The sequence below is a fragment of the Sprattus sprattus genome (assembly GCF_963457725.1).
Source record: "Sprattus sprattus genome assembly, chromosome: 6".
Taxonomy (NCBI): Eukaryota; Metazoa; Chordata; class Actinopteri; order Clupeiformes; family Clupeidae; genus Sprattus; species Sprattus sprattus.
This window is the reverse complement of record NC_137925.1, coordinates 16,463,503-16,490,103: the sequence shown is the minus strand read 5'-3', so window position 1 is coordinate 16,490,103 and position 26,601 is coordinate 16,463,503. Positions and strand designations below refer to the sequence as shown.

Below are 26,601 nucleotides of genomic sequence, written 5' to 3'. Positions count from 1 at the left end.
TCTGACAGAGACCAGAGAGTCAAAACTGTCAAAAGCATCGGGAAAAAAACATTTCATTCAACCTATCTCTGCACTTACTCCAGTCCGACAGAGGGCATTACAATCAATCTCAACACTGCAGAAGAAATGTGTTTATACCTCCATTTTTTCCTTTCTGGAAGATTTCTCCTGTGTGCTAACCGCAATACAACAGTTAGTCATTAATATCAGTCGTTAGCCATCGTCCAAATATATACATAGTAATATTCCGATTTCCCCATAGTTTGTTATGCTAATTTGTTTGTGTTGTGCATATACTTGTTATGTCAGCAGAGTAAGTTTAGCCGATGCTCTCGTCTAGCTAGGCAGCTAGCCTAGTTACCTTTACTTGATCTCACTACTTTAGCAAATAGCTAAGTTATAACTACAAGAAGGGTATATTGGTGGTAAGTGGACGGATTTTCTGCATTCGTACCATAGCTTAATATTTCTTACTATCCCCGTCCCATTTTATGTCTCAGAAATATTAAGTCTGTCTTCGACTACTAATTTCTCCTGTTAGTTTTATAGATAACGTTAGATGTTCCCTATGTTTTACAACCACGGGTGTTGACAAACGCTTCGCTATTAATGTTAACTTTACTATTAGTCTCACAAACAAGAGGTATTTGGAGCAACAGTATTATGACAACTAAAATCTGTATTGCATCGTGTTGATGTAAATAGTAACGTGTCTGTTTAAATGGAGTACGTATCACGTCAGAAAGTTCTCTTCTGTGCGTTTAAACTGACGTTGGTCTTATTTTTAGGAAGAAACATTCGCCGTTATGCAGAATAAGAAGACCAAGATGGGGTCGAAAACTAAAGGTCTGGTTTGTTGTACTCTCCCTCACATGGACTCTGAAGTTGTTTATGTGTGGTAATCAACTATTTGTTAAGACGTTTGCCATTATGTTGTTTACTTTTACAGTGGGCAAGGCGGGCTCCAAGAACAAGGAAGACGCTCCCCACGAACTGGAGAGTCAGTTCATTCTCCGTTTACCTGGGGTAAGGTTTTGAGCAAGCTTGATTTCACAAATGAAACCCTTCACGACCCCACCAACCCGTTTTATAATATAAATTAACTTTAATGGTGGGATGTTCCATATTTGAAATGTATGTTCATATAGCAGATATAATTTGATGCCATTTTCAGATGTAAATGGAGCCATCCAAAGTATATCACTCCCAGACAAAACAGCATTAAGTTTACCCTCTTGTCATAATGTTCCTTACAGGAATATGCCTCAACAGTCAGAAGAATTGCCCAGTCCAGCAGTATGAACACGAAAGACAGATTCAGCATAGAACTGCATGGTATGTAAGGTATTGTCGTTACGTAGAAATGTAGCTTATGGCGATGCTTTCCCCTCCATTTTATTACCACCCTAATATCTGTGTAAATAACATACCCCCCTTTCCCCAAAGCTGATGGTCGCCATGGCATTGTGAGGGTGGACAGGGTGCCTCTAGCTGCCAAACTGGTTGACTTGCCCTGCATTATAGAGTCACTGAAGACCGTTGACAAGAAGACCTTCTACAAGACAGCTGATGTGTGCCAGGTAGGATCTTTGGAGTCTATCCAATACATGTAGAGCATCTAATAAAATGTAATATTTCTGAGTGACTGTGTCTGACACATTCCACTGCTGCGGTATATTTTGTCCTGATTTAATCAAAATCACTGTCACTAAGTTTTCTATTATGCCTATGTTTACTAGCTTGATTTTATTTAGTTTTTTATTGTATTATTTGTTTGTTTCTACTATGTTGACACTCTGAGCTTCTTTTGAATGAAGAGTGCGTTCCAAATCTAATGCATTATAATAATTATTATTATTAATAATCAAAAGTATGTCCTCCTTTACCTGGGGATGATGTGCAGATGTTGGTGTGTACTCTGGATGGAGACCTCTACCCTCCTCTAGAGGAGCCCACAGGTACAGCAGATGGCAAGAGTAAGAAAAAGGACAAAGACAAAGACAAGAAGTTCGTCTGGAACCATGGCAGTAAGTGGATGGTGACAATTTTGGCATATGGTCTTGAGAGGACAATATTTTTGTTATGGTAAGGAAGACGAGTAATTATTTGGACTAGAAATGTATTGATAGTGAATACAGAGTTTGACTAGGTGTTGCCTTTTTTTAATCATCATCAGTGTAGCTTTGGTACATTACTTATATTTGTATGTGTTTCTGTGCGCTTCTGAGCAGTACAATTAGTAAGGAAAGGTAATACCTATTACCCAACATGTACTATATCACAGTAGGACTTCTCTCAGACACTGCTTGTGCTTGCTTAGTTTCTTTTTTCAAACTTGTAAAACAAGTGTAAGTGCAAGGCAAGTGCCTCAGGCCCCCGATGAAAGGAAGATGAATGGTCTTCTGATTGCTGTGGAGAGCGCTCAGCCTTTTGGATGCGGCGGCTGCTGCGGCTGCTGCTGCTGTTTGCTGTTGATTGAGCTGTTTAACACACAAACCTGTCCTGCCCTCCAGTCACGGCCCCCTTGAAGAACACACGGAAGAGGAGGTTTAGGAAGACCGCCAAAAAGAAGGTGGGCTTCCTTCTGTTCCTCTCCTGGCTCTTTTGCTTTTACTGTTCCAACGCCTTCTTAATTCCCTCGTCTGTATTCTGATGCTTTTTTCTGATGAGGTCATCAAATCCTACACAGGTGTTCTTGCTTTAAAACAGCAGATTTACATTTCTAGCAGAAAATGGGAAGTGTGAAAAGGATGAGAGAGAGAGAAGACAGATTTGTATGCGCTGGAGATCAAGAGTAAAGATTTAAATATAAATAAAGTCCTCCATCTTAAAGCGAAGACCTTCCTCTCGAGACAACAAGGGGGAAGAGCAGGATGGATGGATGGATGGATGGATGGATGGGTGGATGGATGGATGGATGGATGGATGGATGGTAGATTGATCGATCCTCAAAGGGAAACTGCAGTGTTGCAGAAGCAATTCACAGAAAACACAAAACTTACATAAAATCAGAAACTGTACAAGTTTTTACAAATTAAATGTATCTACTGTATTTTTCGGACCGTAAACCACACTCTTTATAAACCGCAATACAGTTTTTTATGGAATTTTATAAAACAAACCCATTATTAAACATACCCATGTATGAGCTGCAGTCTGGGATCAATTCACCCCCCACCCCAACCACTACCCCCCTGCTCCATACTGCCATGCTTTTAATCTGTAATGTGCTACCTGGCTGGAGGCCAGGGGTCTGCGCTCAGATCAGTGGAAACTGGGGGAGGGGGTGCCTATAGGGTGGCACCCCAACCAGGGCTGTGGAAACGTGAGTGAGTGAGTGAGTGATGAGGTGGAGACGGGACAGTGGGTGGGTAGGGAGGGGTAGAGAGAGTGAGTGTGGGAGAGTGTGTGCACAATGATAAGGCTGTGTGAAGGAAGAAAAGGCTGATGGATGAAGTAAATCGGACTTGGGATGTCTGCTGCAATTCAGAAAAATCTGAAGCTCCCAGAACTTGACTTAATACTTCATACGCCTTGAACCCTTTATTTGGCTTGAGCGGAGCGGAGGGGAGGCTACCAAACCGTACACTATGTGAATGTCTAGAATGTGTCCTGCATGCTGACATGTTCTGCCTGATAATTATAGTTTAAGTGTACAATTGAGGGAGCATGAGGGGACATAATTCACATAATGCAACCAGGCTTTTGAGGAAAACAAACTATTGGGGGAGTGATGGAGGCATTGGATTAGTGATGTCCTGTGTTTTTCTTACAGTACATCGAGTCCCCTGATGTTGAAAAGGAAGTGAAGAGGCTGCTCAGCACTGACGCAGAGGCAGTCAGTGTTCGTATCCTTACAGAAAACACACACACACACACACATGATTCATCCCCACGTCACTAGCTTACCTGATATGCCCTTGTTTACTGTGTTACAAGTGCAAACTGCTGTTGACTTCTGCCCACTCACACATACAGTAGTGACAGATCGGCTCTACATTTTCTCTCAGCCACAAGGTTAAATGTGAATAAATGAATTGGCCCTTCTTCACATGCACATAGGCATACAGGCACACGTCTGTGCGGTCTGTGATTATACCCGCTCCTGTTCCACCTCCCCCTCCTTGTGAGCGCAGTTTAGCTCAGCTTTAGTTCCTGGTGTGCCGGGCACCCCCCCAGTTCTGTCAGCAGGGAGCAAATGAACCCACTGGTCTCTGTCTGTTCTGCAGGGCTTCGCCCACCCTCACAAGGGCTTAGTCCTCCAAGCAGAGAGACAGAGAGAGAGAGAGAGAGAGCGATAGAGAAAAAAGAGGGAGGAGGGGAGATCGCTGTGCATTAGCATCCATTGTGCAAAATACTGTAATGATACATCATTAACCGGCACTTGTTCCAGATGAGAGATTAGGCCTCGGCTCTGGCCTGGCTTTGCACCAGATTCTCCACTGAAGAGCGTGATGTAATCCTGGTTGAGGATTAATATGTGTCAGAGTGATGTAGCTTAATGAGTGGGCTTAGCTCGCTAAATATCATCAGCAGTGAGTGTGAGGAGAGTAGTGTGTGTGTGTGTGTGTGTTAGTGTGTGTTTACCTTGACCTGGTGACCAGGCTGGGAGGTGATTGCTGAGGACGAGTCCAAAGAGGCTGAGAATATCGGGTCGCTGGCCAACCTGGACTCCTCGCCAGGCACCTCGGGACACAAGATGGGCCACGGTTCCGCGGGTAAGGGCACAGCCACCGTGACCATTGTGACCGCCTCCATGCGCCTTACAATGTGGTGCCCAGCATGTCTGTCTCACTGTTCTCCGGACACCCTTGGAGTGCCTTTCTCCATCCTTCACACTCTCCTCTCTGAATGACTCACTTTCACACTCGCCTTCCCATTCTGTTCCCCTCCACTTCAACCCTTTCATTATGTCTTACTCCTTTCTGTCTGCTCTCTCTCTCTCTCCTACAGCCCAGCATGACGAGCTAAGGGAAATCTTCAACGACATCAGCAGCAGCAGTGAGGATGAGGAGGACGATGGGGACCGGCACGAGGATGAAGATCTTAACATCATGGACACAGAGGACGACCTGGAGCGGCAGCTGCACGAAAAACTGAACGAGTCAGACACGGCTCAAGACCAGAGCGACAGAAACAGCCAGATTGGTGAGTAGTGTGTGTGTTTATGTGTGTATAAGTGAGTCAGATTGGCAGGAGGCCGTTGTCTGTGTCTGTATTTGTGTATGCAGGTGTACACATACACACACACACACACACACACAGGCGTAGATGACATATTACGGACACACACACACACACACACACACACACACACACACACACACACACACACACACACACACACACACACACACACACACACACACACACACACACAGCATGTAGATAGTCCCTAGAACAGGTCCTGCCCTCACCCAGTGCAGATCCACTCTATATATTCATTCCAGAGTTCCATACTATTTAGGAATGGGAGCGGTGTTTACGTGGCCCAACAGCTTCCATTACCTAATATGCCCCCCGTCCCCAAAAATCCAGCACTTTCAAGTGGAAAAAGCAAACCCCATTAAAAGTAGATGCACGTCCTGATCAGAGACGGTGGAAAAGAAAACAACCCTCTGAAGTGCACGAATGTGTTGTTTTTATTTTCTCTCGCTCTCTCTCTAGCCTCCCTCGCTCACACTCACTCTCTCTCACACACACACACACACACACACACACAAACAACAACAACAGGGGGGGCTGTACAATTGCTGTCAGAGGTAGATAAAAGCCTTTCGTGCTCCTCTGAAGCCTCAACCCGCCTCCCGTCCAGGTACACAAACAGCCGTTTCCTCCGTAGCAGCAGGGCCGCGGCAGGCCTCTGCTAAGCTCTGCAGCCCTGCTGCTCGGCCCGCTAGCCCCCCCGGCCCCCCAGGTCTCAGCTCTGCTTTGAAGACCCGCGGCCCAATCAATAAAGCTAATCGCTCTGTTCTGAACACCAGAGAGGATAGAACGCCAATGCCCCGCAGGGATTAAAGGGTCCAGAGTTGGAGCTGACTAGGGGAACCGAAAGGCTGACCTGAGGTGGTGTAAGTGTGTGTAATCTCTTTGTGTGTGTGTGTGTGTGTGTGTGTGTGTGTGTGTGTGTGTGTTCCGTAGTGATGGAGTACCAGGTGCAGATCAACAGCCTGAAGGCTAAGCTGCAAGAAACCCGGGCCCGCAAGAAGCAGCAGGAGGAGCTCATCATGAAGGTGGAGAACCAGGCACTCAAGGTGAGGCTGACTGGGAGAACAAAGCAACATCGTGATTTAAACAATGGGAACACACGCACACACACGCACACACACACACACTCACACACACTCACACACACTCACACACACTCACACACACTCACACAGTCTCACACGCACACACACACAGTCTCTCTCACACACACACACACACACACACACACACACACACACACACACACAGTCAGCTCCTAATTGTCATGGTCACAGAAAGATGCGTACCGATTTTCACACACATGCATGCACACACACACATTTGCATAAAGCCATAAGCAAGGACATTCAGAGGACAGGAAAGAACACAAGGAGCCCGTCATGAAGGGCACTTAATGTGAGAACAGCTGGGGAACTGTTGCATTCATCCATCCATTACTGGACCCATGTGTGCACAACCATCACTTCCTTATAGTCATGGTCACAATAAGAGCGCACACATTCACATGTAAATAAGCACACTCAAGTACCTTCAATGTCACCTGCTGAGAAGAGAAATGTATACATACTCTGTAGACACTAGCACACATAGAGGATGCATACATATTCTTTAATGCACGTTTGGATGTGTTGCTCGGTACAAACACAGTTGCATCCATCCATATTCTTGTATGCATCCTCCTTCTACATATTCTTCTTACAATGAGAAGAGTGCACACATTCACATGTAAATAAGCACACTCAAGTACATTCAATGTCACCTGCTGAGAAGAGAAATGTATGCAAACTCTGTAGACACTAGCACACATAGAGGATGCATACATATTCTTTAATGCACGTTTGGATGTGTTGCTCGGTACAAACACAGTTGCATCCAGACACATTTTATTCACAGGGTTACACACATACAGACACACACACACACACACACACACACACACACACACACACACACACACACACACACACACAACATTTGAATACAGGGCACCCTCCCCTGTCTTCCTACCCGCCCCCACACAGACACACACTCATGCCATCCGGTGATGTTCAGTGATGATGTATGCTTAACCTTTTAACAAAATGACAATGCATAAAACATACAACGATCTCATCGCTAGGCAACTTTTAAGCCAACCCCCTCCCTTCCTCTTCCTTCCCCTGGCATAAATATTGCACTTCTGCCATTACCTCATTTTTTTGCAAAATGCACAAAAATCGGAAGGCATAAAAATGAATTGCCGTGCCAACTGCTCCTTGGGGAAGATTAACAGCGTGTGAAACAGCCATAGACATCCCTGTGCTTCCCCTTTGTCTATCTTTTTGTTGTTGTTGTTTTTTTTTTTAGTCAGTTTTTGCCCTCTGGCTTGGCCCAGTGCAGTTCAGGGCCCAGTCTTTTACTGTTAGAGTCTGTGAGGACGGAGAAAGGTCATCTCCATCTCGATGGCATTCTGGCTGACAACTGGAGGCCGTTATCACAGAGATGAGTGTACAAGAGTGAATCGCGCACATCAAAACCAGGCCCAGGCAGCTGAATCAGATATTCTTTTCCCTGTTCTCATCTCTGCCCCCCCCCCCCCCCCGTTTCTCTCATTCTCTCTGTTTTTCCCCCTCTTCTCTTTCACAGAATCGCTTCCAGGCCCTGCTGAATGAGATTATTCATCAGGAGGACACAGAGACGGAGCAGGTAAGCTTGCTTGCACATGGCTGGGAACCCCCCGCTCAGAGGCACTGTGCCAGCCAGCCCAGGCTCACACGCCCACTCCCCCTCTCCTCTCATTCCCGCTGCACCTGGGCAATTCAGCTCATCATTCTCCAAGATCCTGGCTTAATCAGCCCCATTGAACATCCCACAATGGCTGAATTGGCTCAAGTGAAATGGTCATTGGCCATAATCCTGATGGTCATAATTGTCATTATTCTGAATTTGGCCCCTCTGCGCACTCGCATCGGTCTCTTAAGTTGCAGTCACCAAATGAACAGCTATTTTCTATTAAAAAAGGGATGGTACGGCATCAGTGCAGATGTTAATCATCACCCACTTAAATCACAATTACACCCTTGCAGTTGTCATCTATCAACCCCTCTCTTCTCACTTACCTCTCTGTCTCTCAACAGCTGGCCGCCCTTCAGGAGCAGCTGGACTCCCTGATAGAGAAGTGACCAGCAGGTGGCAGCACTGGGTCAGGAAAGGGGACTGAACCATGACAGCCATGACTAGTTTTTTTGTAGGTGTGGGGAGTTGTCCATGTTGACTTTAAATACATTTGAAATGTTTTTTTTTTTTTTTTTTTTTCATTATTATTATTACTTTCTTTCTGTATGATGTCCCCCTCTGTAGCTGTTAAACTGTCATTTGTACTGTGATACAGTAATGCTGATGTATGATTTTAATAAATCATGATTTTTGAAACGTAAAAGAGCTCTGTTTTACAATGTACCAGTGTCTAGCAGAATGTCCTCTCTGCAGTTCTGGTGTTACTGCTAAAATGACTTCTTGAAACATGGGATTGCGTTTCTCTACTTCACACCACACATCAACCTTCAATTTCTCCACAGTAGGAACTGCGAACAGGCTCTGGTGAACACCACCACCATACTATACTTTCTAGAACCAACTTTCCAAACCTGGGTATAATCTCTCCCTCCCATGTATCCCTGGTCTTACAGGAGATTACGCCTGAATATTCTAGAGCAGGTGGGGAGGCTGAGGGATTAGCGAGCACAGAATAAAGTGACTGCCGTCAACCTGGCTAATCCAGCCATCTGTCAGAGAGCAGGAGGGACGAACCTGCCCCACAGGACAACTGAGATTGCCTTGACCAGAGAGACTAATTACACCACACAGACTCCTCGCATGTTCAGCAGAGACACATACACACACAGATAGTCATTAACACCAACAGGACTAAGAAACACACTGGCTTTTTTTTGTTGCAAGAGAGTCACAGAGATATTGAGACTGAGGAAGGACTCGTTTGATCGCTCAGACACACACACACAGAACGCTGAGCTATAACCTCACAGAAGCTCCTGCTTGCCTGCAGTGTTTCTCTACCCAAACCAGGACATGGAGGAGACCTACATGCTCGACTACCCTGGGGTGAAGAAGAAGATCCTGAGTGGAGGACGGGGTCCCATGCCTCACTGTCCTCCGGGGACTAAGGTAGAACTCCTTACCATGCTGTGCATCGACCTGAAGGAATGTGTTTACCAATCAAATAGACTTTAAAAGGCAGTAAATAGTTTTATGGGACTGGGGGTTATGCTTGTGTGATGGTTTATATCCCCCTTGCTTAAGTCTATTAGCATCTCTCTATGTATCACTGAATTTTATTGTTCTGCTAAGGTAGATTAAGTTTCAATAAGCGTCAATACCCAGAGGAAGATTTAGCCGTGACCTGCAGCTAGGTGACTTTTTCACAGTCCAGCCATATGGCCGGCGACGTGGCGGATGACAAACATTTTCCACAGTGATGCCAACAGTAATCTTGGTCGCCCCGCCCCCACCCCCGCCCCCCCCACCAGTAACTCATTCACCAGCTGCGATCTGGGCGCGCTGTCTGCCTGCTCACCCTCTGTTCTTAGGATGTACTTCCGTCCCCCGTGAGAGCAGACAGGCACCCAAATTAAAATGACTCACCTCCTGGGAATAGGAGTAATATTGCGCCCGCTGCCCAGACCTTGAAGGAGAAAGGGGACAGAGGTGAAAAGGACGCTCTCACATGAAGTCGCGGCCCACACACGCTCAGGCAGCCCAAAGTCTGGCTACATTGTACAATTATACAGAGGACTAGAAACAAGAATTACCTTTGTGACCTTGCTGTTCTCTTAATCCCATCTGTTTGTCTGTTCCCTCATTTCACTTGTCTCATCTTCCTCTCTTGTCATTACGTTTCCCCTCTTACCCATGTAAAGTTGGTGTTCCACTTCCAAACACTGAAGGATGATTTTGAGAGGACGGTGATTGACGACAGCCGCTTGGCCAAGCGTCCTATGGAGATCTTCGTGGGGAAGATGTTCAAAGTTGAGGTGTGGGAGGTGCTGCTGTCCTCTATGCGCATCGGAGAGGTGGCCGAGTTTTGGTGCGATGCCGTTGTGAGTGGAAAAGTTCAGAGTTACACACACACACACACACACACACACAAACAAACGAACCCCATCGAGCGCTGAAGCGCTGAGAGCCAAATTTAGAACCTAATTAGTGTGAGTAGAATGGTGGGGACTTCCGCTTCTCATTGTCATGCAGATGAGCCAACCTCTGGTGGCCTCCTACACCATCTATTCAAAGCTGCAAAAATAGCTTTAAGATTCTTTTTTGTACTTTATTTGTATTCACATCTAGAAGTTTTTAAGAGAGACACAAGAACGAATTTGCAAGTCAAATGACTATTGATTGCAGTTAGTCAGGTCAAGTTACAGCACAAGGGGAGCGACTTAAACAGGCACTCTCTTTTTGTTCCTGCCAAGTGAACAAGTATCTAACCTCCTTTTTGTTTCTCTGTGCTCTCTTTTCTCTCTCTTTCTTTCAGCACACAGGCCTGTACCCCATTGCGTCCAAGGGCATGCGCCTGATTGCCCAGGGCAAAGACCCTCTGGAGGGCCAGAAGCACATGTGTGGCATGGGCAACATGTACAACTACCACTCCACCGGCTACCCAGAGCTAGATGAGCTGATGAGAGTGCCCCAGCCGCTAATCTTCATCCTGGAGCTGATAGAGGTGGGCACTTATCCAGAAAATCATCCCCCACACATACGCACACCTCCATCTCATTTGGGTTTGAGCATTTTAAACACCCCCCTGATTCAACCCCTTTGCCAAGTCCCAGAACAACAGCGGATCTGTGCAGCCTACTGTTCACAAACCACTCAAGCCTGAGAGTAAACACAACGTTATGTAACCAAGCGTTACCACTAAGGGGGAAAGTGGGAAAAGGACCCGTGTCCCATCTATGATGGGGCTCAGTTTCCCTTCTCCGACAGCACCCCCTTAAAACCCTCTGGGGACCATACCCCTGTCGAGGGATATTTTCATTTTTGTTCTTGTTGTCAATATGCCTTTAAAGCTCTGTGAGGTTTTGTCCTTGAGTCATAAAAAGAACACCCACAGAAACCTTTACTCTTCTACATATATACCACTTGTGCATCAATTTTATTTAGAGGAAATATACAAAAACATCAAGGCATGTCAGGCTTCCTAAAAAAGTGTAACCGGCCTTTGTCCCTGCCTTTTCCCCCCATATTCCTGTCCTCCTCAGGTGGGAGACCTGATGTCATACAAGCGGGAGTCCTGGATGATGAAGAAGGATGAGAAGCTCAACTCTGTGCCACCGCTGCACAAGGAGGGCAATACCCTGGTCAAGCAGAGGCGCTTCCGTGAGGCTGCCGCCTGCTACCAAGAGGCAGTGGTGACGCTGCGTGCCGCTCAGTCCAGAGTAAGACTGGGTGACGGGGTCATAGTGGGAAGGTGGAAGAGGAAGAGACCCAGTAGTTTGAAGAAGAGCAGGTGTCGTCAAGGATGTTGGATGGCGGGGAATTGAACATTTTTCAAGAAGGTTCCAGTTTTCCGTGGCTGAAGTGTTTCTCTACTTTTCACTCACCCTATTGATTAGAATGTAGTAGTCATTTCACTGGGCCACAAAGTCTGTAATATTTTGTTATTTTTCAAGTGCACCAGTTGAAAGAAGCGTCACGTGTCGCTTGTCCTGAAGTCATCCTGTAGGATATATGAAACCTACAGGAATTCTAGGCTGGCCTTCTGCAGCGACTATAGTAGTAGAAACTCAGCTGAGATGATTGCATCTGTCTGTGCAGGAGAAGCCTGGGGATGAAGACTACATAAGCCTGGCCAGGCTCATCATCCCCCTGGTGCTCAACTACTGTCAGTGTATGCTGGAGCTGGAGGAGTACTACGAGGTGATTGAACACACCACAGAACTGCTGGAGAGGCACAAAGGTACGACTACTTGGACCAGTTGTTGTTATATCAAATGTGACTGTGGATTATTAATTATTATTACACGGCTCTTCTTAATGCTGTAGAATGCTCCATTCACTTGAATGGAGCTTCCCAACGTTCTGCGGTCAACTATTTTCCGATAACTGACCGTTGCTATGCAGTTAATGACCGCTGTCAAGGAAAGTGGCCTTTTTGCCTCTGATTCACATCTTTCGTAGCACTCCGCAAGTAGTACGGTAACTTATCAAGGGAGTTTCAGCGGACGGTTGAGCAGCTGTGTTCTAAAGAATGTTCAACGTCTTTGGCGAACTATTTCTCTGCTTTTTAACACTACGTATAGTAACAAAAACAAATACATTGTAAAAAGACACACTGTGTTAAGTAATTGTTTTAGTTTTAGCCGTATAATAAGCGGGATAATGTATAGAACGCCGGTCATTGTCGGGAAAATAAGCCCCTTCACGGTGAATCAACACCCCTCCGCTTCGCGTCGGGGTGCTGTTCGCCCTGTCGGGGCTTATTTTCCCGACAATGACCTGCGTTCTATACATTATCCCTTACTTATTGTTATTGTCAGATTTGAATGGCACACATGACACACTGCAACACACACACACGCATATATGGAGGCGATGCATACCTGAAGCTGATGCAGTCCAACCTACATAGTCTATAATGATATAAACTGCATGTTGAAGTGCTCAATGCCAGTACCAGAGCGCATATTCTCATCAACATTAATTTAACCAGCATGAACCTAGTTTTCCCATCATTGGAGTGAGTTATGTTGTTCAGGATGGTGTCTTCACCTCAATATCACATATTGGATTGCGGCGCCTCAAGCAGAGTAATTTCAGGTCTGTAGCTATGGGCTGTTTGAAGTCTGCTGCAGCCTATGCACTCTATGAATTGGCTGCGTTAAACACACACAAATGCAAATTTAAGAGAGTCCTCATATTTCGGAGGTTTCACTGACAGCTCACAACTCACAAGACTTTTCATTCTTTTGCGAGAAAGGCACCCACTGCATCAGCATTTCCGGGAAATGGCAGTATGACTTTGCATAGGTCAGGAAGACTGCAGAGGTAAACAACGAAATCGCTTTCAGGCAAAAATCTGTTTATTTTTTCTTCAAAAGCCACACAAATGCTCAGTGTAATGCAACGTGGCTCACATAGTTTACACCAAATCCTCCAGGGATTTAGCGTTTGCTCTTGATGCAACTCGAGGCACTATCACACTCCCAGAGCAAGGAGACAGCCGTGTCTTTCTCTCTCTCTTTTTCCTCTTCCCTTCTTCACACTCGACAGCCTATTCTCTCCATTTCACCATCCAAGTGGTACCATTTATGCGGTGCGCTGTCGTGTGGTTTATAGATAATGTTCAGCTGCCTATCAAACTACAGTGCACCAGTGCTCACACAGAAGCAGCAATCTGCAGAAGAGGAAAAGTGTCATCCTTTCTTTTCTCTCTCCTTTGCTCTCTATGTCTTCTCTCTGCCTGCTGTGTCTCTTGCCTGTGGCTCTTGTGTGGCCGGGTGGGCTGAGCCCCAGTGCCCCTCTAATGAGGCTTATGCAAATAGAGGAGTAAAACCAGGCCCCGATCCTCTTAGGCCCCGATCAGGCTTTCTGTGCGGACGCCTCTCGGTGTTGTTTTTTCTGTGTGGTGCTATCGTTTCTTTCTCTTTTCCTCGAGTCTCTCTCTCTGAGCCTCCTTCCTCATCATCTCTACCTCCCCGCTCTTTTGTCCCCGAAGCCTGTGGTGACACCTCCACCCCCCTCGGTAGCGGATGACGTCCCGTCCCGTTCCATCCATGACACCTCGCTTATACCTCGCTGTCTCTGTGGCTTTGCATCGCCACTCTTCTGTCATCTTCCTTTCTCTTCCTCCTCCTTCTCCTCCTCTCTCTCTCTCTTTCATTCACACTGTCTGGGAAGCGATATCCATGTGAAATGTGCTGAGTGTAGAAGCCATGGCACAGTGGCAGCTTTTGCCAGCGGCTACATCTGAGAGATGGGTTGGTGTCACTATGTGGAGTAAAGTGTGTGTGTGTGTGTGTGGGGGGGGGGGGGGGGGGGGTTTGGGGGAGTGGAGGAGGAGTGGTGAGAGTCTATTTAAATGTTTGGCTAGGAGAGCGATTTTACTATGGAGATCAGATGGGAGATGAAGAGCGTTGCATTCATCGATGGTGCTCTTTAAGCAGACCCCCAGGCCTCCACGAGGCTGGGAGAGCGAGGCAGAGAGGGGATTAAAGTGTCTGATGTGATGAAATAAACAACTCTCGTACGATGAGGAGGAAAGAGCCCGCAGTGAGTCTTTTCACGCCATAACAGCTTTATTCTCAATAAGAGAAAATGCCTCACTAGCATCGACCCAGTCATTAGTGAAACAATGTCTGCCTAAGAGAACACACAAAGACAAACACACACACACACATGTCTTTATTGAGACACGTGTTTTAATAAAAATAGAAACACATAAACAAACAAACTGAGGTAAGCCTGAGGTAAAACAAACGATATCACAGCTATATTTACTCATGGAAAGCGCAGAACACACTTGGATTAAAGGTACTTACACATCCAATGTTAAGACTTTACCCATCTCCCCCCCCCCCCCCCAAACAGACTGTACGAAGGCCTATTATAAGAGGGCCAAGGCACACGCCGCTGTGTGGAACGAGAAGGAGGCCAGGAAGGACTTCCACATGGTGGGTGCATTGGACATCACCCTGAGTCGCCTGGTGTGGCACGAGATTGAGAAGCTCTCGGAGAGGATGAAGGAGAAGTACAAGGAGGAGAAGGAGCAGTACTGGAACAAGCTGAAGGAGGAAAAGAGGGAGACGGAGAAGAAAGATGTGGAGGACAAAGAGGGGAAGGAGGGCCTGACCGGAATGGTGAAGACGAAGGGGATTGAGTCCAAGAAGGCGTCTGTGCAGGAAGAGGCTGAAGCCAAAGAGGTCAAAGAGGAGGCAGCCACCAATGAGAAGCCAGTGGGAGCCAATATAAACACACCATTGGAGTTACAAGGTAAAGATTGGCAGCAGATGTTGCAGCGCACCATGCACCTCCAAAAGGAGGGGAACCTCTATATGACGGACCGCCGCCATGACGTTGCTGCTAAAAAGTTCAGGGAGGCTCTGGAGTATGTGAATGATCTTCAAACCAAGGTAAGTTCTACCTACAATACGTGCCTTAGGATTTTGGAGGATTCTTCTACATGGTTGATATATATTTGGAAGGATGTGTTTATGTGTGTCTTGTTCTTGCTGCTGTGTGTTTGTGTAGCAGAAAAATACAGCATTTGTTCCACAGTGGAGCACTGTGAACATAACAGCCCAAAACAGTAAGCAATAAAGGCACATTACACTGTCCATAAAGTTTATTGTGCAGTAAATGTACAAAATGGAGGGTGTGTGGTTTGTTGTAAAAAAGACAAAAGTAACGATCATCTGTCAGTCCTCTTCATGGAGATGTTACAGTTGCCCATGTCTGTGTTTATGTTTAAGAGCCTGGGTGGGTCGAGGATTTGATAACACCACAGAACAAGAGAGCATAGATCCCTGGAGTGATTTCACAGGCATTGTTCAAGGCATTTCTTTATCTCTTTTCCAACTCCCACCAACCATCTCTCTCTCTCCCCCCCCTGCTCTATTGTGACGGTTCCACAGCGGGTTGAGTACAAAGGGGAGGACTGGGAGTCTCTGGAGAAAGTGCGCGTGCCACTCACGCTCAACCTGAGCCAGTGCTGCCTGGAGCTGCGCGAGTATGAGCAAGTGGTGGAGCTCACCGATCATCTGCTCAAGAGACACAAAGGCAAGACTTGCATAGCATACATACAGTAGCATTTACAGCCCTCAGCATACATACATACATACATACATACCTACATACAGTGCCACTTGAAAGTATGTGAACCCCTTGAGCACTTAAGCGTTTTCTGTTGTTTTACCATGATTTTTCATTTTTTTATCACCAATTTTCCATAGATGAAATGTCAGGTTTATGTTTATCATTTGCATGTACTTGTTTAGAGGAAATTGTTTGAGTAGCCGAAAAACTACATGAAACATGGAATTAGTCCATTTCAAAAGTAAGTGAACCCCCAGCTGAATTGATAAAGTCAAGCAGGTAACAGATTCAGTGAAACTTATTTGGGTGATTTATTAGTCAATTGAGCAAACCGATCATCTGAGACATCCTTAGGGAAAGGTTTGGGCAACACAGATTAAAAGAGAGAGGAAACCAACCAAACTACTGTAGTGCCAAGGTGTACCCACACAGATCAACAATGCCGAGAGGAAACGAGATATCCGAGAACATCAGGAAGAAGGTACTGACAGCCCATCAGTCTTGGGAAAGCTATAAGACCATCTCCAAAAGATTCCAGCTCCATCCATCCATCCAAGACAAATCATTTTGAAATGGAGGGCATTCAACATGACCGCATCTCTGCCTAGAAGTGGACGCCCATCAAGACCATCACCAAGAAGCACCAGAAGAAGAATAAATCAGGTAAAAGTCAACCCACACATCACCTCTAAAGAGTTTCGGACCTCTCTGGCAGCATCTGGGGTAAATGTACATGGGTCTACAATCAGACGAAAATTGTTGGTTTTGATCGTGACAAAATAATTCTATCTCGGACTCATCTGTTTAAAGAAGGGACTTCCAGAAGGCCTTTGGTTTATCCAAGTGCTCTCGGGCAAAGTTGAAACGGGCAGTTTTGTTCTTTCTTGAGAGCAGAGGCTTCCTTCTAGCAACCCGATCATGAATGTTATGTCTATTCAATTTTCGTCTGATTGTAGACCCATGTACATTTTCCCCAGATGCTGCCAGAGAGGTCCGAAACTCTTTAGAGGTTATGTGTGGGTTGACTTTTACCTGATTTATTCTTCTTCTGGTGCTTCTTGGTGATGGTCTTGATGGGCGTCCACTTCTAGGCAGAGATGCGGTCATGTTGAATGCCCTCCATTTCTAAATTATTTGTCTTGGATGGATGGATGGATGGAGCTGGAATCTTTTGGAGATGGTCTTATAGCTTTCCCAAGACTGATGGGCTGTCAGAACCTTCTTCCTGATGTTCTCGGATATCTCGTTTCCTTTCGGCATTGTTGATCTGTGTGGGTACACCTTGGCACTACAGTAGTTTGGTTGGTTTCCTCTCTCTTTTAATCTGTGTTGCCCAAACCTTTCCCTAAGGATGTCTCAGATGATTGGTTTGCTTAATTGACTAATTAAGCACCTAAATAAGTTTCACTGAATCTGTTACCTGCTTGACTTTACCAATTCAGCTGGGGGTTCACTTACTTTTGAAATGGACTAATTCCATGTTCCATGTAGTCTTTTGGCTACTCAAACAATTCCCTCTAAAAAAAGTACACGCAAATGATAAACATAAGCCTGACATTCCTTCTATGGAAAATTGGTGATGAAAAAAATGAAAAATCATGGTAAAACAACAGAAAACTCCTAAGTGGTCAAGGGGTTCACATACTTTAAAGTGGCACTGTACATACATACATACTGTCTGTTTGTACATGCATGCATGGTAATGCAGTGAACACGTGCAAGCACAAATACACCCATAGACGACACATTTTTAAACATATGCATACGGTCGTTCAAATGGGCACAGATATAAACAGAAGCACACACACAGACAAATAATGTTCAGACACACATGCATGCCCACTCACTCACTCACACACACACTTGCCAACTTTAAAGGAGAGAAGAGGTAGTGGTAAATATGGACATGGAGATTCACCCCCTGCAGCGGGTACTGTAATTACAGAGCCTTCACTCAATCTGCTCCCTCATCACTGCTACACAACCAAAGGCTTTCAGTGAGCTCTCACGGAGCTGCCATCTACAGAATGCACTCCGACTCAGACTGTGTGAGCAGTTGATTTGTCTGCCCCCCCCCCCCCCCTCCTTCCCCACCTTCTCTCTGCAACCTTGCTTTCTTTAGTATGAAACGTTTGCATCATTCGCTACACAGAAATACCTTGCGGTCCCTTGATGCCACCATTGCTTAGCCCACAGTGAGCAGCAGAGTTTATTTGATTGCCTTTACCTGAATTATTTAGCATCGGGCTGAGCGCAATGCCATGTGCGGCCAGGCTGCTTCCACAGCTCCAACTTTCACTCGCTTTTCGCCCATTAAAGTCTAGCCTTTTGCCTCCTTCACTCCTTCAATTTCTGTCACTCCATGCTTCAACAACCCGTTTCCTCTCCCCTTTTGTTTTCACTGCTTTTTAAAAATTCTATTTTGGTATGCGGTGGTTTTTACACTCCATTTGTCAAAGTAAGGCAAGCTTATTTATGAAACATTTCATACAAACACAATCCAATAGCTTTGCACAAGGTGCAGGGAAGCATTTAAAAAAGCATGAAACATAGCCATAACAAGAATGAAATGCCTTAACAAGAAGGCCTGATTTAAGGTTTAAGTGCAAGTGTAACATAATAACTACATTCTGCTCTGTTATGTTTTAATTCACCTCAGAGAACAATTAATGACGATAAGCTGAGTGGGTCCTTAATGTAAGAAACAAAAACCGAATGTGTTTTGGCTCTTAAACTGGCAGCAGTAAATCAATACCATAGTGCTCTGGAAGTCAATAAAGAGAATTAAAGAATGTGTTCAGGTTTCCTAAATCTTGAATGCAGAGCACTGACCAGGTGTGCCTATGTGCCACCCTTATTTTTCTGGCTTGGTTGTCTATTTAATTGCTTATTCTTTTTTTCTCTACCTTTTCTTTCCTCTCTGCAACTATCTCCCCCATTTTTAACCTTCCTCATCAGACTGTAATCATCTACAATTTCCTTCCCTTCTACATTTTTATCCTTCTTCATCCGACAGTAATTATTTCTTCTTCTTGCTCTGGCAGGTAGCATGCGGGCGCTGTACCAGCGTGCACGTGCCCACGCAGCTCTGTACCATGAGGAGGAGGCCAAAGAAGACCTGGCCAGGATCCAGCGTCGCTACCCCAAATTTAAGCCCGTCGTCCAACACGAGCTGAGGAAACTCGGCCAGAACATCCGAGACAAGAGCAGCAAAGACAAGAAGAACTACTGGTCAACCCTCGAGGACAAATACGGCTCGGCCGACAAGGCACAGGTGGCCAAGAAGGCAGCCAAGAAGGCGACCAAGAAGAAGAAAGTGGTCAAGTGGACGGACCAGGCAGCGAAGGAGGAGGCTGCGGCAGAGGAGAGCAAGGAGGGGCAGATGGAGGGGAGCGATGAGAAGAAAGAGGGGAGCGAAGCGGTTGCTGGAGAAGCATTGGCAGGGTCTGATCAAACATCTACAAAGCAGGTCAAAGCCCCAGCTGTAGCTGGCGCAGGGGAAGATAAAGCTGACAAAACACCCAGATCAGGAGGGGATAAAACGTCCGAGGGAGCCCCATTAACTGCTGCGGCCTCAGCAGCCAGTGAGATCTCCAAAGGGATCAAAGAGGCCAATGAGATCAAAGCACAGTCTGAGATTAAGGGAGACTCGACCAATGAGAATCCCCCAGACGCAGCCGGCAGTACAGTTCAAACAGCGTCTGCTAACAAGATAGTGCTAGCTTCAGACGCCGGAGCTGGGGGCTGTGGGGCAGAAGGTGGGGTGGAGACAGAGAGGTTAGCCGAGCAGTCAGACGGGGCAGGGGAGAAGGAGAAGGATGGCACAGGGGCGAAACCGGACGTGAAGAAGAAGACGATCCCTGACCCTAAAGGGGCTCCCAAGGGGCCCAGAGCTGCAACCTCAACGGGGAAAACCAACAAACCCCCCACGCACACACCCAAACAGAAAAATAAAAACAAGAAGAAGAAATGAGGGACTGGAGACACATACTCTTGATGAGGATGACTAACAATAACCACAAGGCATTTGTGTATAACAAATAAAAATGTATTTATTTCTCTGTACACAATGAGTAGAAAGCAGCCAGTAACCCATTCGTTTTTAAAAAGCCTTAGAGTCACACACATTTTTTTGTACAAATTAAAAAATAGAAAAAGGAAAAACTAATTAATTGTACCGTACTATATGTAGTATGTAATAAATGAAAAACAGACATTACAAATGGATAAATTCATTAAATGAACATCAAACAGGCTGGGGGGAAAATGTAGTTGTCAAAGGTCAAAATGGGTAGGGAGGTTCAGTGGAATGTTCGGGGGGCAGTGGGACATCAGTGGGGCCAAGGACAGTTAGACAGTAATGATGACGGTAGTTTTAACATGAGGTTAAGTGATTCACATTGCCCCCTTGGGTTAGCTTCACCAAACAAGCCTTGTTAACCGGGCCTGTGTGTGTGGGGTCAGGACACGTAGGTCTGCCGCTCACAGAAAAAAAATAATGAGTGTTCGTTACCGAGGGCTGACCTGCTATATATAGGTTGGAGATGTCCCCCTTTGGCAATGCGACGCGTTCCCTCATTCTGCTCTTCGACTATGCTACAGAAGACAATGGCTACCATTTTGTGGTCCCACGACAAAGTGCATGGAGAAGGGAATATGTGAGGTCCACAGCTAACGGCTTGGCTACATACAGTGGTCACCTAGTCCAGATAATAGGGCCCTATATGCTATTCAATATGTGCAGTGACATGGATCACATCGTGTGGGATATTAAAGTCATTTTTATAGGCCAAGGCTACATCTCTGAAGCAGGGCTTATGTAGAAAACAGATTTATCCAATGCCACAAACAGGTGGGAAGTAATAGGGTCAGGACTAAAACAATGGTCACTGAAGGAATAACAGTGAATGTTCTTTTCTACATGGTGTCTTTCTTCTTCCTCTTGATGGTTACAGGTAGTGTGGGTGTCCCGAGAGAAAGGAACAGATGTTGCTCATAATGACTCGAGTCTGAGGATGCGGTGCGGACATCCTGCTGTTGCAGAGGAAAAGTCCTCACTGCGTCTGGTTATTTGCTTTGCATCTCCCTCATGCTGAATGACAACCCACCTTTTCTGTGCGCAACTCACGGCGGCGTGTCCTTGGGGACAGTTCCCTAGCAACCGCATGAAAACAAACAGGCAAGCGCGTTACAAGAGATGTCAAAATGTGAGCGCTACGGCTGGACGGAAAATTCTCGAATGGCAAACGGGATTAAAAATCAAATCTTTGCTCGGCAGCAGGGTCATAGTGTTATTTAAATATTTTCACAGAATAGCATCTCTGCTTCTGTGAGACTGAAAATAACAGTGTTTTTTTATGCAAATAAACAGGAAACGTCCTTTCTCTTGCATCCGCTAATCTCACGCCTACATTCTGGCAAAGGCAATCGCGCTCGTGAATTTACATAGAAGGCCAGTATTGTTTTCTCACTCTTGATCCCCCCCCCTCTTCTCATGCACACAGACGCGCCCACATACAAGCACACATTATCCTGCCACACACAGATGTGGGCCTATGCTGTTCCTTAACCAAGGCCATCCGTTCTTCCTTCACCAAGGCCATCCGTGTGTGTATGTGTGTGCGTGTGTGTGTGTGCGTGTGTGCATGCATGTGCTGCTCAGAGAGAGATGCTCCCAAGTTCCTCCACTACTTTAACACTAAACTAACAATCTCTCCAACACCCCACCTGTGTGTGACTTTTTAAACTCCAACTGTTAAGAGAGAACAAAAAGAGGACACTGTGTTCTTCTAAGGCGAGCTTAAAACCCATGATTTTGACAGTCCAGTGGATGGTATGGAGAAGGGGGAAAGATGACTCCCACTGGCCTACCACTTTAAAAAAAAAAAAAGAACTTGGTTGACTGCTTAACCACCACTTGCTATACGTGTACGTTTGGTCCGTAGGATCCTTCAAGAATTAAGGCATATTATGCTGTGCTCTGTCTGGGAAGAGTGTTGTCTGTTACCAGGCCTATCTTAGGGTAAGAGAGATGCCCATTCAACCAGCCCTATTCTCCCAGGGTAATTTATCGGGGTCAACCTGTGCCCCTTTATGCACTGGAGCCAATCATAGCAGGGCATCCTGTGCTGTAGCACCTCGTCCGAACCTGTGAGTGTGTGTGTGTGTGTGTGTGTGTCACAGTGCGTGGGATATTTATCCGCTGTGTGGGGGAGAGATGCAGAGCCAAAGAGAATGGTTGAGTGAGAAACAAGAAAGGAATTCCCAATTCTGGAGTAGCCTCAGTTGGGGGTTTGCACCTAAATAAATAAATAAAATAAAATGAAATAAAATCAAAAATGAAAATTGAGCAGCGCTCCCAGGCACTCTGGCAGAAGAAAGATAAACTGTGTGTGTGTGTGTGTGTGTGTGTGTGTGTGTGTGTGTGTGTGTGTGTGTGTGTGTGTGTGCGTGTTTTTGTTTTCTCTCTCTCTCTCTTTAATGTTCAAATGACGTGTCAGACCTACAGAGTAAATAAGCCTGTTGTGCCCTGCTGGCTCCCTAGAAATCTGCTCTGCTTCCTCCAAGCTGTTCAGCCCAGAGCAAGAGGGGAGTAGAGGCACGTAAAACTGCCCTCCCCCCTCTCCACCTACCCCCCTCATGCGTGACAAATGAGACCTACCTCCTGAACCAAACTCAAAAAAATGGCTGGGCTTGTCTGAGGTAGTAACACACACACACACACACACACACACACACACAAAGATAGTGACACACGCTCTGTAGTTTGTGGCACTGAGATGCACACAATGTAGCCGAAAATGATGAGAAGAGTAAGTAAAAAAAGGAGAGATCTTTGCTTTGTGAAGTGTGGCGTGCCAGTCCGTTTTGCTAGAAGGTTCTTGTGCTGTCACGGTTAAACCCACAGAGCCTCTCGCGCACTACACACAGCTGGTTAAGCACAGTGTCTGGACAAACGTTAGCCTTTGGCACCGTTGAGTTGTGTGTGTGGGTATGTGCACACGAGTGAGTGAGTGAGTGAGTGAGTGAGTGAGTGTGTGTGTGTGTGAGTGTGTGTGTGCAGGCTGAGGGGAAGGGAGGGAGAGGGGGGATGGAGGGATGGATGGAGGTTATCGTTGCGCTCCACTGGCTCTGTGGCAGAGCGACGTGAGCGAAGGAGAAAAGGCCAGCGTCGTTGCTGACCCCATCAGTCTGCCCTCGTTGACCCCCTTGGACTCCGGCACCCATTCATCCACCGCTAAATGGGCAAGGTGCCATCTAGAGAGAGAAGAGAAGGAAAAAATGAAACGGGGGGGGAAAAATAAATAAATAATAAATTCAATGATGGTGTCTAGAATCCTCCGAGGTTTTCTGAATAACAAACAGGCTGAACACAATCCTTTTGACCTTTTTTCTGTATTTACAGGAACTCATAAAGCCGTGTTTTTAGGAGACAGAAATGCAGATGAAAATTCAACCACAGTAATGAAATGAATTTAAAGTGCAACGTTTCACACCCTGGTTCTACCTCTGGTTCTCCACTCACCTGGTTCTAAGGGAAAGACGTTCCTCAGCTGCTCAATCACCTCCTGGAGCTGGAGGACCGTGTCATGTTCTTGGTCAATGTCGTCACCTGTAAAAGAAAAAAAGAAAGAATAAGTTGGATCATGACCAGCCGTTACTGTCGCCACTAGAGGCAACCTTACAGCTGTGTTTACACAACATCCCCGCGCATTTACATATTGCAGCGACGGGCTTATGTGTAAAAACTGTCGGCTTTCAACTGCCAACAAACCCACGCTAAGCTCTCACCATATATACTGAAGTGGCTTAGAGGCGCCTTCTGAAAACATATACTGTTACATGCAGTCTAAATTAAGATGCAATACTTACAACTACATCTTCACACATCAACTTGAAAATATCACACAAGGTACTAACATAGATGTTAATTTCTCCTACGTTGTGTACACAATTCACGACCGCATCCTTACTAGTATTGGCTGAGCTACAACCATCCAGATGCTAAGTATAAAAAGGCAAGGGGAAAACATGGTGTGATTGAGGTACATTTACAAGGCTAGTAACACAGGGGAATAACATGAGAGATCTTCATCAGGTCAGGCCAAGCACCCCCAGGTCTACAGCCTACTCATTTTATCCCAAGACCTTTTCCTAGTGAAAACCTTCAGGAGCCCAGCTCCAGGCATGGACTCTAGAGGGCAGTTCTGGGATTTCTCCATGGCCTCACCTGCTGCCTCCGTGTCTGTGGTATCTCTGCTCCGTAGCTCCCCCTGGTGGGCCCCTCCAGACACCGGGGAGGAGAGGGTCGAGGGCTCTGACCCATTTGCCTCCGAATCATCTTTGGGCTTGAGAGAGAGAGAGAAAGTGTAAGAAGAAATACATAAAAAAAGTGGACATGTATGCACACCTATAAAAGCTATCCCGGTGCAAGGTTAACGATGACAATCAATCACAAAATGATAGTAATCCACACTGACATACGTACAAAAGAACTTCATTAATTAAAAACATACTTAATGTTTCAACCTCACCAGTTTTGTCCAAGCAAAAATTTTCCAAACATTATATGGTCGGATGACATTAGTTGCTGTAGACAGAATGACATTAGACAAACTTCTGATGATTTTTTTATAACTGCTGCTGGATAGAATGGTATGACCAAAATAAATATGGGGACAGACTGTCAAGATCTTAGCGTTCCTGACAAAAACAAAAACAAAACAGACTGCCTGGGAATTTGAACCTAGTTTTTATAACTGTTACGTACCAAGCTACTCTCCCAGCTTGTTAAACTTAAGATGCACTCAAAAGGACAGAAAGTAGGGCAGTAACATAGATATGTGTGTGGGTGTGTGTGTGTAACAACAGAAAAAAAAGAAAGAACGTAACTCAGATGGCCTGGCACCTGACGGACCCTGAGAGAAATGAGGCTTAACATTAGCATCTTTCCCACTGACGGATGGCCTTCTCCGGTGTCCCCCAGTGTCCCCCGTCAGTCATGCACTGAGAGTCCACATAGTTTGACTTCTTTCGGCTTTGTTTGTGTCGCCTTTTTTGATTAGTCTGGTTCTTTCAACTCCCAGCATCGCTGTGTGGTTTGTGTAAATGCAATGGCGTGTGACTCAGTGACCCCAGGGTGGCTACAGGTGATTAGTTGGCTTCAAACTAAAGAGAAAAAGAACAGAAAAACCCACTCGCCGTGGAGCCAATCTAACCCATCTCCCACTAGGCTGATCAGGCCTGAGAAAAAAAAACTCCTTTCCAGAGTACCCCAGCACTGTACTTATTCAGCCATACTAAGGAACGACTCCTGCTCTCTCAGGGTCCCCATCATTGCAATTAAAGGGAGCCCCACCCCTACTGAGGGACAGTCTGCTCCATGCGCAACGACGCAGAAGGTGCCAGTAAATAATTAAACAAAATTAAACAAAAGATACATGCATGTAAGTGTACTAGATAAGTAAGTAAGTAAAATAAGTGCATGTATGTGTCTATGTGTATGTAACAAAAGGTACAAAGTCAGTGTGTTTTTTAGGACAACATCCCCCCACACACACACACAGACACACACACACAAGGTTTCTTTCCAGATAAGGGGTAAAAACAGGCTGAAGAGATTCCCCAGGAGGCAGTGAAAGATGAGTGTGGAGGTGAGTAAAAATAAAGGAAAACCCCACACATGCATAAAACAATATTACAGGTTATGTCCTTCAGTTTTGCAAGAGGATTATGGTCTTTGCAATGCCTTCCTCTTTGGCCTCTTTGGTGATTTAAAGATTTCCCCAGCTCTCGTCCAGTTGTCTTCACTCTCATCTCTCCTTCCTCCCTCCATCTTTCTTTTTTTCTCCCTGAGTCTATCACACCTGACTGTTTCCAAAGCGCCCGCCGTCCTCGCATGGGCTGCCTGCACAGAGCCCAGCCACTTGAGTCATCTCTGGTGTTGAGTGTCTCATTCTCTTTCTCTCTCTCTCTCCCTATCACACCCTCACATGCTCTCTCTTACTCTTTTCCTTTCTACTTCACATGGGTCTCTCTCTCTTAGTCACCCTCTTTCTCTCTTTTGTCAAGCTTTTCCTTTTCACTCATACACGAATAGGCAAGATGTGGTAACCTCTCTCTCTCTCTCTTTCTCCATGTTCTCTCTGTTCTGCAACTAATAGCATTCCATCTTTCTCTCCACCCATTCCTTATTCCCACTCATCCCTTCATTCTTTGACAAAAGGTGCACACTTTCTCTGTCCCTTTTCAGCTGGCCCACACTGGCTCTGCTATGCTGTCTGCTAGTCCCCCGCTATCTCTCCCTCCCTCTCCATCCCTCTCTCATCTCCTCCATCCTCCATCTTCAACAATGGCATTCATTCACTCCCTCTTTCTCTCCTTCTCGTTCTTTCTCTCTCTATGGGCTAGTCCTCCCTCTCCTGCTGTAAGTCTCTCTGTTCTCTGCCTCTGTCCCCACTCTACCTTTTTTTCTTTACCTGCAGAATTAGAGGCTCTATCCCTCTCTCCCTGGCGTTCATTCTCTTGCATGTTATCATCTTCTCCCACCGCTCCCTTTCTCTGATCTCTCCATCCCCAACG

General features: G+C 45.9%; 2 protein-coding genes across 3 annotated transcripts in view; one reads left to right on the top strand and one right to left on the bottom strand.

Annotated features, from left to right (window-relative positions):
• The first annotated feature begins 155 nt into the window (after positions 1-155).
• Positions 156-8,570, top strand: taf7 (TAF7 RNA polymerase II, TATA box binding protein (TBP)-associated factor). Its single transcript, XM_080841201.1, has 13 exons — positions 156-425; positions 789-846; positions 950-1,026; positions 1,257-1,335; positions 1,447-1,580; positions 1,904-2,027; positions 2,514-2,572; positions 3,776-3,848; positions 4,605-4,718; positions 4,954-5,148; positions 6,142-6,254; positions 7,837-7,896; positions 8,328-8,570. The coding sequence occupies exons 2-13, from the start codon at positions 807-809 to the stop codon at positions 8,370-8,372; spliced, it is 1,113 nt and encodes a 370-aa protein (XP_080697327.1). The 5' UTR covers positions 156-425; positions 789-806; the 3' UTR covers positions 8,373-8,570.
• Positions 8,571-20,095: 11,525 nt separating this feature from the next.
• Positions 20,096-26,601, bottom strand: part of drp2 (dystrophin related protein 2) — an 81,903-nt gene continuing 75,397 nt past the window's right edge. For both annotated transcript variants that reach the window (XM_080841399.1, XM_080841400.1), the window contains exons 21-23: positions 24,251-24,368; positions 23,546-23,632; positions 20,096-23,277 (exon numbers count right to left, since the gene is read on the bottom strand). In XM_080841399.1, the coding sequence (XP_080697525.1) occupies positions 23,258-23,277; positions 23,546-23,632; positions 24,251-24,368 (225 nt within the window). In that variant the 3' untranslated portion in view covers positions 20,096-23,257. The remainder of the gene's footprint in view (positions 23,278-23,545; positions 23,633-24,250; positions 24,369-26,601) is intronic.

Coding starts and splice junctions, on each gene's coding strand:
- taf7 (XM_080841201.1), top strand. CDS start 807: ATGCAGAATAAGAAGACCAAGATGGGGTCGAAAACTAAAG. Junction 1,027..1,256: donor TCATTCTCCGTTTACCTGGG/GTAAGGTTTTGA, acceptor TGTTCCTTACAG/GAATATGCCTCAACAGTCAG. Junction 7,897..8,327: donor AGGACACAGAGACGGAGCAG/GTAAGCTTGCTT, acceptor GTCTCTCAACAG/CTGGCCGCCCTTCAGGAGCA.